Source organism: Phoca vitulina, unplaced genomic scaffold (assembly GCF_004348235.1).
Source record: "Phoca vitulina isolate PV1807 unplaced genomic scaffold, GSC_HSeal_1.0 scaffold2, whole genome shotgun sequence".
Taxonomy (NCBI): Eukaryota; Metazoa; Chordata; class Mammalia; order Carnivora; family Phocidae; genus Phoca; species Phoca vitulina.
In genome coordinates, this window is record NW_022589705.1 from 83,862,901 (window position 1) to 83,877,028 (window position 14,128).

The 14,128-nt window shown below is 53.6% G+C and overlaps 1 protein-coding gene across 1 annotated transcript in view; it reads left to right on the plus strand.

The window, feature by feature from the left end:
• The window catches only part of ASAP3 (ArfGAP with SH3 domain, ankyrin repeat and PH domain 3), a 48,377-nt gene that overhangs the window by 29,008 nt on the left and 5,241 nt on the right, over positions 1-14,128 (plus strand). The window contains 15 exon segments of the mRNA XM_032391428.1: positions 634-683; positions 7,177-7,288; positions 7,506-7,591; positions 8,257-8,332; positions 8,462-8,548; positions 8,729-8,844; positions 9,773-9,842; positions 10,170-10,257; positions 11,633-11,681; positions 11,804-11,888; positions 11,890-12,001; positions 12,091-12,224; positions 12,459-12,553; positions 12,790-12,967; positions 13,908-13,993. Coding sequence (XP_032247319.1) covers positions 634-683; positions 7,177-7,288; positions 7,506-7,591; positions 8,257-8,332; positions 8,462-8,548; positions 8,729-8,844; positions 9,773-9,842; positions 10,170-10,257; positions 11,633-11,681; positions 11,804-11,888; positions 11,890-12,001; positions 12,091-12,224; positions 12,459-12,553; positions 12,790-12,967; positions 13,908-13,993 — 1,424 coding nt within the window.

The following is a 14,128-nucleotide window of genomic DNA, read 5'->3' on the forward strand; positions in this document are numbered from 1 at the left end:
CCCCCCCCCCCCCCCCCCCCCCCCCCCCCCCCCCCCCCCCCCCGGCTGACTGGGGCAATTCTGAAGGGTGTGAGCAGTCCCTCCTGATGAGGCTTCGGCAAACTAGGCCAAGGATCAGCCAGGTCTCACTGGGGCTTGCCGTGTGGCCTTAGGTAGACTTCTCAGCCTCTCTGTGCATATGTCCCTCTACCTGTACTCTTCCTGTTGAGAGTATGATCTAGTACCAGGCAGGAGGAAGGGGTGGGATAAAGTTAGGGGAGGAGTCTGACCTTCATCTTCGTATCCTCATCCTTATGGCGATCTCCATCTTCTGAGGGAGAGGACTTAGGGCAGACCCCAAAAATCTTCCCACACCTCAGGCCAAGGCCCACCAAACCCAGCTGATTCTTAGCAACTATGGGAGGAGGTTAGGTGGGTGAAGGGTCTCAGCCCTGAGAACGGGGCCAGTTGGGTCTGTTGGGGGGGGGTGAGGTTTACAGTAAGTGCTCTGGGGGTGTAGGGGTTAGTTGGAGTATGGCTCTGAGCAGCATAGGTGAGCATGAAAGTGCAAGGTCACCTTAAAGGTAGCAAAGTGGACTGTGGATTCCAGACCCCAAGCTCCCCTTTGGGCAAATTGTTCTTTTTAAACCACAGGATTCCAAAAAGCAGCTGGAGAAGGCGTGGAAGGACTATGAAGCCAAAATGTAAGTGGCTGCGGTCAGGGTGGTTTCCCCAGGGCAGTAATGCTGGTCTCGCAGCAGGAGGCTAGACGCTGGGGAGAACTTCAGTGCTGCCCGAAAATGTCACCCAAAAGCACACAGCATCTCACTCTCTAGAGGCATTTTACGGGGGGTGATTTATGCCCAGGCCTGATGGAAGTCTGAGGGCTGGACTGCGAGACCACCAAAGGGAAGCAATTGGGAAGGGACCTCAAGATGCTGCTCTCAGAGGCCCATCTGCTCCGTGGTTCCAGACGTGGTCAGCTACCGTTTACTGAACACCTCTGCGTGTCAGCCCCTTAATCCTCGCGACCACCCAGCCCTGTGCGGGAGGGGTTAGCGTCCCGATTGTCAGAGAAGGAATTGGAGGTTCAGATGAGTTAAGTCACTTGCCCAAGGCCGCACAGCTAGGTGGAGGTAGAACTGGGATTCATGTTCCTTGGTCCTCTTTCTGCAACACCAGGTGGTATCTCTCGACATTTTGGTGGACGTAGAGGAGGGAAGGAGTCAGTGTCCTACCCGGGCCTCTTGGGTTCACCACACGATACTCGGGACCTCTCACCAGCTACGGGGACATCACAGGGACAGAAGGAGCCAATTCCCCCAGAGCAGAGACTCCTCAGGCTCTGTCTGCAGGACTCTTCCAGGGCTCGGCCAGGCTCACCATACCTCAGAGCACCGTTGGCTGTTTGTAAAATTTTGTTTTCGCTTGCATTTTGCGAAAGCAATATCTGTCCATTGTGAATAACTTAGAAAATAAGGAGAAGCAAAAGAAGAAAAAAATTTTAATTATCCTTAGGAGAGGATTAGGGCCACGTGGGGACTAGCCACTACTTCTGTGTTGTTTGAGTATTTTTACATAGTATGGGCAGACCCTGTCATTTTATCACTTAAAAACGAGGGGGGAGGGGAAGCTACCGAAACCAAGAGGAAAATTCTTAATTTCCAAGCCTCAAGTAGTAACATCTTTGTAGTCATTTTTCTTTTTTTTTCTTTTTAAAGATTTTATTTATTTACTTGACAGAGAGAGAGTGAGAACACAAGCAGGGGGAGCAGCAGAGGGAGAGGGAGAAGCTGGCTCCCCGCTGAGCAGGGAGCCAGACCCGGGGCTCGATCCCAGGACCCTAGGATCACGAGCTGGGCCGAGTGCAGACGCTTAACTGACTGAGCCACCCAGGCGCCCCTTTCTAGTCATTTTTCTATATATAAAGAAATATTTTTGCAAAACTGAAAACAATAATCATACTGGGTTTTTTTGTTTTGTTTTGTTTTTTTACTTAAAAATACATCATGACCATCTTTCCACACAGTTACATGTTCTTATACAATATCACTTAAATGGGTGCAAACATATGCATGATCCATAACGTATTTCATCTCCCCTGTCCTTGGGGAAGCATCCTTGGAACTAAATCTTTGCTCCCACCCATAATTATTACTTTTGTAGGATCCATTCTAAGAAGTAGATACTGGAGCTTTATTGTTCCTCCAGCCCCATGAGGGCCATGGGGATGTCCCAAGGCTGAAGGAAGGCCAGGACCCCCCCATGCCAGCAGCATCCCCGTCTACACTACAGTTGTGCAGGTAGACCCTGGGGTGAAGGGCGTGGGAGAGGCCCAGGGAAGGGCACACACACGCAGGCAGTCCTTGTCTTTGGGACTTGATGTGGGGTCACCACATGGCCTGCATCTTCCCGAGTTACCTTAACCAAGCCCTCAGCCTCGCAGGACACTGTCTATCAAATGGAAAGAATAACTCCCCCCCGCCCCCCCCAGCCAACCTCCTCCAGGCAGTTCTGCTTTTACCAGAGTCCCATCGTGATCTTGCCTGTAAGGTTTTGTGTCAAGAAGAGACTCTGTAATTGATGGGGAGAGGGGCTCGGTGAAGGTTCTCCAATGAGTTATCAACAGGGCCTGGACTAGAACCCAGGGCTTCTGAGTCCGGTGCTCTCTCTCCGAGTCCGTGCTCCAGGGACTCCTGGCCCCTGCCATGCACGTCACCCAAGCTGAGCTACGTGTCCTGGCGCAGGGGTCTGTGGAACGTGCCTTTTGGTGAGGGCTTCAGGTATAGCTAGATACTGGCGAGCCCTGAGCTCCTGTGCATTTCCACCTCCTTCTTCCCACACCAGTGTGGGCAGCAGCTGGAAGGGCCCCGAATAGCATCTGTCTGCAGGGGCCTGGTTTTTCCAGACTGTTCCATATGCAGGTCTGTTTCCTCATCTGAAACATGGGGCCGGCCGACACCTCGCAGCGTTGACGTGGAAATGCAAGAAGCACGGTGCCTATAAAGCGTCTGGCACTGCAGTTCACCAAGTCTTTATTGGCCATCTTTCTGAGCCAGAACCGAGACCAGAATAGCACAGCAAGGGGCCAAGAGGCAGGAGCTCAGGCCTCAGCTCCTAGCATTCCCCCTGACCAGCTCGGGATCTGGGACAGTCACGTCCCTTCTCTGGGGCTCGGCTTCATCTTGTGTAAAACGATCCCTGACTGTGACCTTTCAGAAAAGACACCATGGAGGGATGGGTGAAATAGGTGCTGGGGATTAAGTACACTTACAGGGCACCTGGGTGGCTCAGTCGGTTAAGCGACCGGCTCTTGGTTTCGGCTCCGTCATGATCTCAGGGTCGTGGGATGGAGTCCTGCATGGGGCACCTCACTCAGCCGGGGGTCTGCTTGAGATTCTCGGTCCCTCTCCCTCTGCCCCCCCAAATAAATAAATCACTTACTGTGACAAGCACTGAGCAATGTATAGAATTGTTGAATCACTATACTGTACACCTGAAACTAATATAACACCGTATGTTAACTATGCTGGAATTAAAATTTAAAAATTAAGTAAATACATTTTGAAAAAAAAGAGGAAAAAAAAAAAAAGACACTGTGCCTGTCACGAGCTGGGGGGACCAGGCAGGGCAGGAGGGATGGAGCAAATCTGAGGCACTGTGTTGGTTCCCAGTGCCGTCCCCAAGGCTCTAGCGTCAGACGGACCCGGATTCAAATCCTAGCTCTAGCACTTAACAGCCGAGCGATTTGTGACTTGTCTCAGCCTCAGGCTCCTCAGCTGTAAAATGGGGTAATGATTCCTGCCCCATGGGGTTATCACTTTAGTATGTGAAGGGTCTAGCAGAGCACCCGGCATAATATTAGTGCTTAAAAATAATAATTAGTAATAATAGCAGCTGATACTTATACTTACTTAAGAGCTTCCTCTGTCCAAGGAACTGTGATAAGCTCTTTAGATCTATTATCAGATTGACTCCCCTTGGCAGGGAAAGGGGCTGTTATTATCCCCAACTTATAGGTAAGAAGTAAGGGAAAAAAAACACCACCACAATCCCTGCCTTAGTGGATCCCACTGGTTTGTAAGCAAGAAGAGAGGTGGGTTGATAAGTGACAAAAATACAAAGTGATGGTGCCACGGGGACAGTATGAGCACCGGGGTGGCAGGAGAGACAGGTGGTTTTGTTTGGGTGGAGGGGAGGGTGGTGGGAGGAGGCATCACAGGAGAGGCTGTTCAAGGTGTCAGGTTGGCAGGTGCATGATTAGTTTTGATTCCTTTCCTCTCCCACCATCCTCCTCACTGACCCCCTCACTCCCCGTCTGAATACTAGACTGTCCCCGAAGTCCCCTTCTCCGTTTCTCTCAGTCTCCTCAGTAACTAGCATTTCCCTGCTTTTCACTCCCTATTCATTTTACTCCTCTTGCGGCAACTCCATTCAAAGGAAATAAAATATTTCCAACAGTTGAAATGTTTATTAACCACTGGTGAACCTTTGAGGACATTGAGGGAATAGGAGTTTTGCTCTTTTCTGGCCAGGGTGTGAGAGAATAAAAAGCACTCCCCAGCTAGTAGTTTGAGGTGGCAGGTCATCTCAGATGACTAGGTCAGCCTTGGTAGGGTAAATCTCTGTAGGTTACCTTAGCTGAGACTGAGGGACAAAGCTATGGTAATCCACGAAGCTATCTATAGTACTTTACAGCTTGTCTTCATCCTGAGCTAACTAGCTTCTGTCCTTTAATCTCCACTAGAGCCTGCACACACAGCCCCCCCCCAAAAAAATTAAATAAATAAATAAGGAAGCACCCTATGCTAAAAAAAAAAAAAAAAAGCATTATCCAGGGGCACTTGGGTGGCTCAGTCAGTTGAGCATCTGCCTTCGGCTTGGGTCATGATCCCAGGGTGCTGGGATCAAGCCCCAAGTTGGGCTCCCTGCTTGGTGGGGAGCCTGCTTCTCCCTCTCCCTCTGCCACTCCCCCCTGCTTGTGTTTGCTTGCTCTCTCTCAAATGAATAAATAGAATCTAAATAAAGGAATCACCAGTGGTTATTACCATAACCATCGATATCATTAGCATCATCATAATCCTGCTATTTATTGAGGGCTTATCATATGCCAGGGACCATACCATGCATTATACCATCTGAGAACAAGACGGTATTTGTCTCATTTTTGAAATGGAGGAACTGAAGCTTAGAAAGATTTATAAAGGTTAAGTGAGAGAGCTGCCATTCAAATCCAGACTATGCGTTTCTAGCCACTGTACCGTATTGTGCTTGCTTTTTGTCCGTTTACTCTGAAGCAGATGCCGCTCAATGTTAGTACACATAGAGCTTCCTCATCCTTTGTAACAGTTGCATAGTATTCCTAAAGCTAGCCGCAGCATAATTTATTTAACTACTTCCTACTGATAGACATCTAGCTTATTTTTCATTTTTCACTATTGGAAGATGTGGTAGCGAGGTCTATGGGAGATTCCCCTGCCCCCCCCAGCCCCTCTGCCCGCTCTGTCTCCCGCCCTCCTTAGCAAGCTGCCAGGCTCACTGCTGACAGCCTACCGGCCCAGCCATCACCTCTCTCTGCTGCTCATCTTCAGATACCCCAAAAAGCATCTGTCATGACCCAGGCCCGGGTCATAGGGTCAGTCCCCACCCTTACTCCACTGCCCTGCTGCAGACTCCCTCTCGGGATATCATAAAGCCTTAGGGAAATGTAAAAGAGCCACTCCTAAGAAATTTTTTCTAGAACACCTACAGAACTGCACTCTAGAGCAGTGGTTGTCAGTCAGGGGTGATTTTGCACCCCCACCGTCACCCCCAGGAGACATGTCTGGCTGTCACAACTGGGAGATGTACAGGCACCTCGTGGGTTGAGGCCGGGGATGCTGCTAAACATCCCACGTCCACAAAATAGCCCCCACATCAAAGAATCATCTGGACAAAGTATCTGTAGTTCCATGGTTGAGAAGCTGCTCGATGGGTCTCCAGGGACAGATTCTGCATATAAACACTGTCCTGGAGGCCTGACCTCAGTGAGGCCTGGAGCTTTCAAGCCAGAATGAACTCTGCCTAGGCCATTGCTTCCCCAGTTTGCAGATGGAAAAACTAAGGCCTAGGGGGGCCTGTGCTAATAATAGCTGTAGGGTCTTCTGTGTGCTAAATTTTACATCCTCTGTCTCATCCGGGTACAGATAAGGATCCCCATCTGGCAGATGAGGAGACTGAGGCTTGGAGAGGGGAAGTGATGCTTGTAACGTATCCCACAGCTGTCTTCTTTGCTCAGGGCTGGCACCTACTTGAAAGCAAAACTGATAAGCAAGACATCTCCTCGACAGAGGAGCTGTGGTTACATGTGCCCAGCCCCAGATGTGGAAACACTCTCCTGCTGAGAGTGGGTGGTCTCCTGGGCGTGGGATTTCTGGGAAATCATTTGCACACAGATCCACGCATCCCCCAAAGAGGGAAAACAGCCAACCCTTGAGATCTGTGGGGGCAAGGCCCAGGTTACACTTAGCTGCAAGCATGGGAGGCACTGTCCTCACTTACAAAGAAAAGAACAAGGGTTTTCTAAGCTTTAAGTGGGAAGCTCCGTGGCTCAGAAGCATGAAGGCACTTTGTGATCCTTTAAGCCACGTGGTCCTAAATCCCTTCCAGCAAAATCGTACTGGTCACCCCAAACCCCACCTGGCCCTAATCCAAGCCCACCACTTCCCTGCATAAAAACCTTCCACTCCTTCCCATTGCTCTTGGGAACCCTGGCATGATCTGAATTAGGCCCTGCGTGATCTGGCACCCTGTAGCTCACCGGAAACCACTTCCTCTCCACCTCCGCTCCTGAGCCCCGATGCCTCCTGCCTCCAGCAGTCACGTGGTCTGCTGCTCCTAGCTGCCTCCAGGCAGCTTCTCAGACTTCAGATCTCACCTCGAACAGTACTTCCTGAGCAGCCCGACAAGGTCGGATCCTCCTTTTAGCCTTCCATGGCTCTCTTCATGGCTGTGATGGGATCCACGTCGTTGTCCCCCACCAGCCTGGGGATTCCCGAATCCACCTTGTTCACCGTCGTACCCCAGCCCTGCCCCACGACCAGCACACAGGAGGCCCCTCTCTCGTGTGCTTGTGGCAGAGAGGAGCGTGGAGAGGCGGTGGGACGCGAGAGGGGCTCTAGCGAGAGTTGCTAAGGCCTCTCTTTCCTTGGGGCCTAGGGCCAGGCTGGAGAAGGAGAGAGACCGGGCCAGGGTGACAGGAGGGAGCCCTGGGGAGGTGGCCCAGGACACCCAGAGAGAGCGGCGCGTCTTCCAGCTGCACATGTGTGAGGTAAGGGTGCTGCCGGGGTGAGGATGGGGTGGGATGTGTCTTCCTGTCTTCGTCTTCTGAACCTCCAGGGGGGCCCAGTCACAGGTTCTGGCCAAGAGGGATATCACTGAAGTTCAGTGATGGCCAAGAAGATTAGCCCGGGACGGGGACGGCAGCCCCTTGCCCCCAGGATTCCGCTTCTGCTCACGATGCATGCTTGGCCCTGCTCCTTCCCCAGTATCTGCTGAGAGCCGGGGAGAGCCAGATGAAGCAGGGTCCTGATTTCCTGCAGAGCCTCATCAAGTTCTTCCACGCACAGCACAAGTAGGTTTCTCCCCTGTCCCCGCCCCCACCCCATGACCCGTGCCCCTTAACCCTTCAGGCTACACCAAACAAGGCCCGTCCCCGGGGTCTAGCAGGCCCTCGAGGACTCTGTATCTGCCTTGTCGGTGGTGCTTTCTACGGCTCCTCTTTAGTGGGTACTCACCATGTATCAGCACTAAGTACTTTATACATTGGCTCCTGCTCAATCCCCAGCAACCCATTTTCTCCTCAGAAAACAGGCTTGGGGCGCCTGGGTGGCTCAGTCGTTAAGCGTCTGCCTTCGGCTCAGGTCATGATCCTAGGGTCCTGGGATCGAGCCCCGCATCGGGCTCCCTGCTCGGCGGGAAGCCTGCTTCTCCCTCTCCTGCTCCGCCTGCTTGTGTTCCCTCTCTAGCTGTCTCTCTCTCTCTCTGTCAAGTAAATAAAATAAAATCTTTAAAAAAAGAAAAAAAAAAAAAAAGAAAACTGAGGCTCAGATTTACTAACATCACCCAGCTAGTAAGTGGGATCTGGACCCAGGCAACTTTGGCTCCAGAGAGCCGGCTCCTGCCTGACAGAGAACACTGCCCCCAGCTGCCCTGTGATCCTTGGAGCACCTTCTCCCACACTTCCTGCTTCTCTCTTTCTCATCTTTCTCATCCCTTGTTTGGCCTCACACCCCTTAGCTTTTTCCAAGATGGCTGGAAGGCTGCTCAGAGCCTGTCCCCCTTCATCGAGAAGCTGGCCGCGTCTGTACACGCGGTAAGTTGGGCCTCAGCCTCGGGCACGCGGTCAAGCCCCTGTCTTTCCGGGCTTCTGCTCGTCTCGCCCTGGCCTGCGCGCCTGGCCCGCCCGTTGGCTGACGGCGGGGTCCGGCCCTCTGTTCCGCAGCTGCGCCAAGCCCAGGAGGAGGAGCTGCAGAAGCTGACCCGGCTCCGGGACTCCCTCCGAGGGACGCTGCAGCTCGAGAGCAGAGAGGTCAGCCCCTGAATCATCCCCAAAGGAGCGCCTTCTCCCAAGGCCCAGCATGGAGGGAGGGAAAGGAGGAAGACCCCACTTCAAGGGTCCCTTGAGAAGTGTCCCTGAGAGAGACCCCCGCAGAATGAGGCTCTGCCCACCCAGATGCCCTAAGGTCTCCTTTGCATGTCGGAGGAACAGGAGAATCTGAGCCGGAAGAACTCAGGCGGCGGAGGTGGCTACAGCATCCATCAGCACCAAGGCAACAAGCAGTTTGGGACAGAGAAGGTGGGCTTTCTCTACAAGAAGAGTGATGGGTAAGTGACTCAGAGAGCTCGAGTAATTTGCCCAAAGCCACATGGCCAGTAAATGACAGTTGGGGGAGCTGCCCAGTGGGACCCTTCTCATCATTTAGGTAGACTCTGAGGGTTCCAGGACCTCCACCCTAGCAATGCAAAATCATCAGAATCCTAGGCACGTGAACTTCTGCTTAGAAGTCACTGGTTGTTTCTAACTTGGAAGAGAATAAAAGCAGCTGCTAGCACTTACTGAGCACTTATGATGCCCTAGACCATCCCCATGCCCTTACCTTTAACCTCTATAATATACTGAATATGCCCGGAAATGAAAGTGTTGACTGTGCCATGCTCCCTGGTGTAAAAAAAATCAGTGTGTGAAATGCAAAGGCTCCATGGGATGTGTTCACCTTTCTACTTACTAATCAGTTTTTATCAGAGAAGAATAACTTTGTTGTACTAATTAATATTTTCCTCTTACAGAAGTGTTAAGTAGCTTTGGATCGTGGATTTGCTGATTTTATTTTTGGGGTCTAAATATTTATCTTGCTTTATCCTTAATCATAATGCATCTGTTGTGATCAAGAGCCTGATCCTCCTCTCAATCTAGGAGTTCCCTAAGGTTGGGAGCTGTGTCTCCTTTATCAGACGAGAAGCTCTCAGAGGGTCAGGGTCACGTGATCCCCTTCAGAATAAGGATTCCCAGAGAGTGGGGGCTATGTTTCCCCCATCAGACTGGGAGGTACCTCAGGGCAGGGCTATGTCTCCACCATCAGAAGGGAGCCCCAGAAAGTGAGGGGTGTAGGGGTCAGAGGATGGAAGAGGTGAAGAGGTGTGGCTGGAGGTCATACGGGCGGGGCCGGGGACCTGGTCCAGGACTCTGTTTTCTGATACAGGGGAATTAGGTGTGAGCCTTGGGTCAGTGTCTCTCTATCCCTCTGGGCTCTAGAATTCGAAGAGTCTGGCAGAAAAGGAAGTGTGGAGTCAAGTATGGCTGCCTGACCATCTCCCACAGCACGGTGAGGCCTGGAGGGGTGGGGGGGTCTCAGGGTGCAATCGATAGGTCCTCTCTTCACTTCTGAACAAACAAGTGTCAAACCCTCCCTCCAGCCCTGGTCCCCAAACCTGGATCCAGGTTGCTGGAGACCCCCTGTGGGAAGAAGGCTGGGACTCAAAGCTCCCAACCTAATCTTGGCCCACACTCCACATCGATGAGGCACTGGGAGAGGGGAGACATGAACCGGAACAGGACTATTATGCCCATTTAACGGACTGGGAAAATGGAAGCCTGAGAGTTTGGGAGACCCGGAGAGGAACGTGTGTCCTTTCTCCCCAAATTCCCACAGATAAACCGGCCCCCAGTGAAGCTGACCCTGCTAACGTGTCAAGTGAGGCCAAACCCTGAGGAGAAAAAGTGCTTTGACCTGGTGACCCGTGAGTAGTCCCTGTCTCCTCCCCGACAACTGCCCAGGGCTTCTCTAAGAGACCTGTCAGCTCCCGGGAGGCTTCAGTTAGGGGCCTGTATCCAATCCCCCGTGTGTTTATCGGACAGCTGTCCCTGCAGGCATCACACATCTGAGGCCCTGGACACTTTTTAGAGGCTTCAGTCCACATCCTATTAAATATTAAATTGCACCCCCATCCCACAGTAAATATCATTATTTCTGTAAAGTATATTTGAATGGATTTGGGTAATTCAGCTTTCGAAATTATTATTTCTTTTTTTAAAGATTTTTTAAAAAAAATTATTTATTTATTTGAGAGAGAGAGCACAAGAGGGGGAGGGTCAGAGGGAGAAGCTGACTCCCCGCTGAGCAGGGAGCCTGATGTGGGACTCGATTCCTGGGCTCCAGGATCATGACCTGAGCTGAAGGCAGTCGCTTAACCAACTGAGCCACCCAGGCACCCTGAAATTATCATTTCTTTAAAATTTTTACTCTTACTCTTCATCTTTTGGAGGCTTTGGTGCCAGGTTTTACGTGGGGGCAGGTGCAGGCTGAGAAAGACCTAGATCTCATCCTCAGGGAGCTCTCTCTGGCAGGGATGTGATGTGGGGACCCAGTAAGATGATGGGGAGTATCCAGAAGAGAGGTACAGCTAGAGCACTGTCAAAGATAAGGGAGGGGAAGGCCTGCCCTGCTGTGGGGAATCGGGAAAGGCTGCTTGGAGGAGAGAGCATTTGAGTGTAGCCTTGAAGGACAGAGAACACAGTTTGGGGGAGGATGTTCCAGGAGTCAGGACTGGCATGATGAAAGGCATGGGAGCAGGAGAGTGGATCTGACCAGGCTGACCAGAGTACAGAGTTTGCAGAGGAGAGTGGTGGGAGATGAGGCCTGGGAATGCCTCTTAAAGTTTTGGACCTTATTTCCTGGCAATAGGGAGCCACAGAGGGTCCTGGAGGGAGGGTGGTGTGATTAGATCAGAACCTTGGGCACAACAACCTGGCAGCTGGTACATGTTGGGGGGAGGGGGAGTTGGGGAGCAGGGAGACCAGACAGGAGGCTGAGGGCCCATGTGGGGTGGTGGCAGTAGGTTTGGAGGATACCCTGCCTCTGACCTGGGGTGGGGTGTCCTGTGCTCTGGGAGACCTCCCCAGACCCTGGAACAGAGGGGCCTTGCTGGGATCCTCCTTTGGAGGTGACTTCTGAGAAACTGCCCACTACCAGCCACTACCCTGCTGGCCATTACCATCCCCACTGCAAGCTGGGCGGAGCCTGGCTCCACCGGGCGAAGCTCCACCTGGACCCCGCGGGTTGGGTGAGGGCTCCTTGGGTTTCTGTGAGCCAGACATACCCCCTTCTCCCCACAGACAACAGGACATACCACTTCCAGGCAGAGGATGAACATGAGTGTGAGGCGTGAGTGACGCCCCTACGGCCAGCCTGGGGGTGGGGTCGGGGGAGCCTTATCTACCTCCCAGCCTCGGGGGACCCCACCCCTGCGGGTATCACTCCCATGCCACCCTGCACCCTCTCCATAGGTGGGTGTCAGTGCTACAGAACAGCAAGGATGAGGCCTTGAGCAGTGCCTTCCTCGCGGAGCCCGGCGGCAGCGGCGGCCCAGGACCCGGGGGGGGGCGCCGGGCTGGACGCGGAGCCCCAGGACCTCACGAAGCTGCTCATCGCCGAGGTGAAGAGCAGGCCCGGGAACGGCCAGTGCTGCGACTGCGGGGCTGCAGGTGGGCTGGCGGGGCGGGGAGGGGAGGGGAGAGGTGGCAGTGGAGGGGATGGGCCCGCACTTCCAGGCACGAGCCGCTCTCCCTTGTAGACCCCACGTGGCTCAGCACCAACCTGGGCGTGCTCACCTGCATCCAGTGCTCCGGCGTCCACCGCGAGCTGGGCGTGCGCTTCTCGCGCATGCAGTCCCTCACCTTGGACCTGCTGGGCCCCTCCGAGCTGTTGGTGAGGGCGGGGCGGGGCCAGAGGTGGGGTTGGGGCGTGGTTTCGTCAGGGGCGGGGCTTGCGGCGGCTGGCTCGGCCCAAGGGTTGCGGGATCCGGTGGGGTGGGGCGAGGTGGGGCAGGATCCTGAAGATCCGGAAAGGGGAGGGTCGGGGTCGGGCCTCTGGAGGCTCGGTCCTCCAGGGGGCGCTGTCCTAAGCACCGGTCTTACCCCCATCGCTTTCCTGCGACCCCAGCTGGCCTTGAACATCGGAAACACGCGCTTCAATGAGGTCATGGAGGCCCAGCTGCCCTCACATGGCGGCCCTAAACCCTCAGCTGAGAGTGACATGTAAGGGGATTCTCAGATGGGAGTCGGGAGGTGCGTTCTGGCTGGGGATTCTGCTTCCCCAGCTCCCATAGTCTCAGGAGGATCTTGGACCAGAAGTCCAGGGAGAAGGGAGCCGCAGATCTGGAAGAGTCCAAGATATGGTTCGGGGGAAAGGAGATCCGTAGCTCCTGTGGGATGGTTCCAGGGGTCAGCAGGATGGAAACGGCCCATGCTCTGAGACTGGTTGACCTCGGCAGGAGCACGCGCAGGGACTACATCGTGGCCAAGTATGTGGAACACAGGTTTGCCCGCCGGTCCACACCCGAGCCTCAGAAACTCCGGACGGCCATTTGCAACCGGGACCTCCTGTCAGTCCTGGAGGCCTTCGCTAACGGGCAGGACTTTGGACAGCTGCTGCCTGGGCCTGAGGGGCAGGTGAGGACCACCTCCAAGGGCCACTTTTACCCCACCCGCTCTCTCATACTCCCCAGTCCTTCTCCAGGACCAGCTGTCACTCCCCTCTGCCCCTGCTCTGACATCTGCTCAAACCCCCAGGGGTAAATGGGATGGAGCATTCCGTCAGGCAGACCTGGGCCAGAGTCCTGGCTTTGTCTTTTCCTAGCTGTGTGATCTAGAGCAGGTGACTTAACTTCTCTGAGTCTCCGTTTCTCATCTGTGAAATGAGTGGACAATAGCACCCGAGGGTTGAAGTGAGAATGAAGTCATGTATATAAAGGGCCAAGCATATAACATGTGTGCCAGAAATGTTGGTATCTTTCTTTTTCCTTGGCTAGCTTTGGACCTGGCTAAGGGTGAGTCAGATTAGATCGGGGAAGGCTATTGCATTGGTGATTCTAGTAGCAAACATCACATGAGCCAGGGGGTTGGGAGGGGAAGGGTTTCAGAGATGTTTGAAAGGTTAAATTGACAGGAGTTGCTGACTGGACATGAAAAATGGATGTCATGTCTTTGAACTGTCTGATATCTTGGTGGGGCTGTCCAGTGGGCAGTGAGGGTGCAGCCCTTAGGTGAGGTAAGAATTTGGAACAGCCTTCACATGAGTGAGAGCTGAAAGTCTGAGGTTAGCTGGGCTCTTCGGGGGGCCGGTGAGAGAGAGGAGCAGAGAGAGAAAGCCGGGGGCTAAGAACCAAGTTTGGGAAGCACATGTTACTGGGGGCAGAGCCACAGAAGGAAGAGTGAAGGAATGGTCTCTTGCCCTTCTCCCAAACATGAGGCTCCCTCCCTGCAGTCTCCTCTCTCAGGGTTCTGGCAGCTTTATATCTGGAGGTGTCGGGGCAGCAAGAGCTCAAGAGGGTGATATTGGGTTGGGGGCAGGCGAACCGGGGGAAACTCAGAGGTGTGGATGTGTACCCAGGCGTCTGGAGAGCTCGCCCTGCACTTGGCTATCAGAGTCGCCAGCCCCGCCTCCTTGCCCCTGGTGGACTTCATCATCCAGAATGGGTGAGACCCTGCCTGCCCGTCTGCCCACCCCCGCGCTGTTCCTCTCTCTTCTCCAAAAGCCTTCCCCCCTCCCTCTTGTTCTCCCTGACTTTGGCCCCTCCCCCTGCTCCCCTTTTTTCCTCCCTGGCCTCCTAC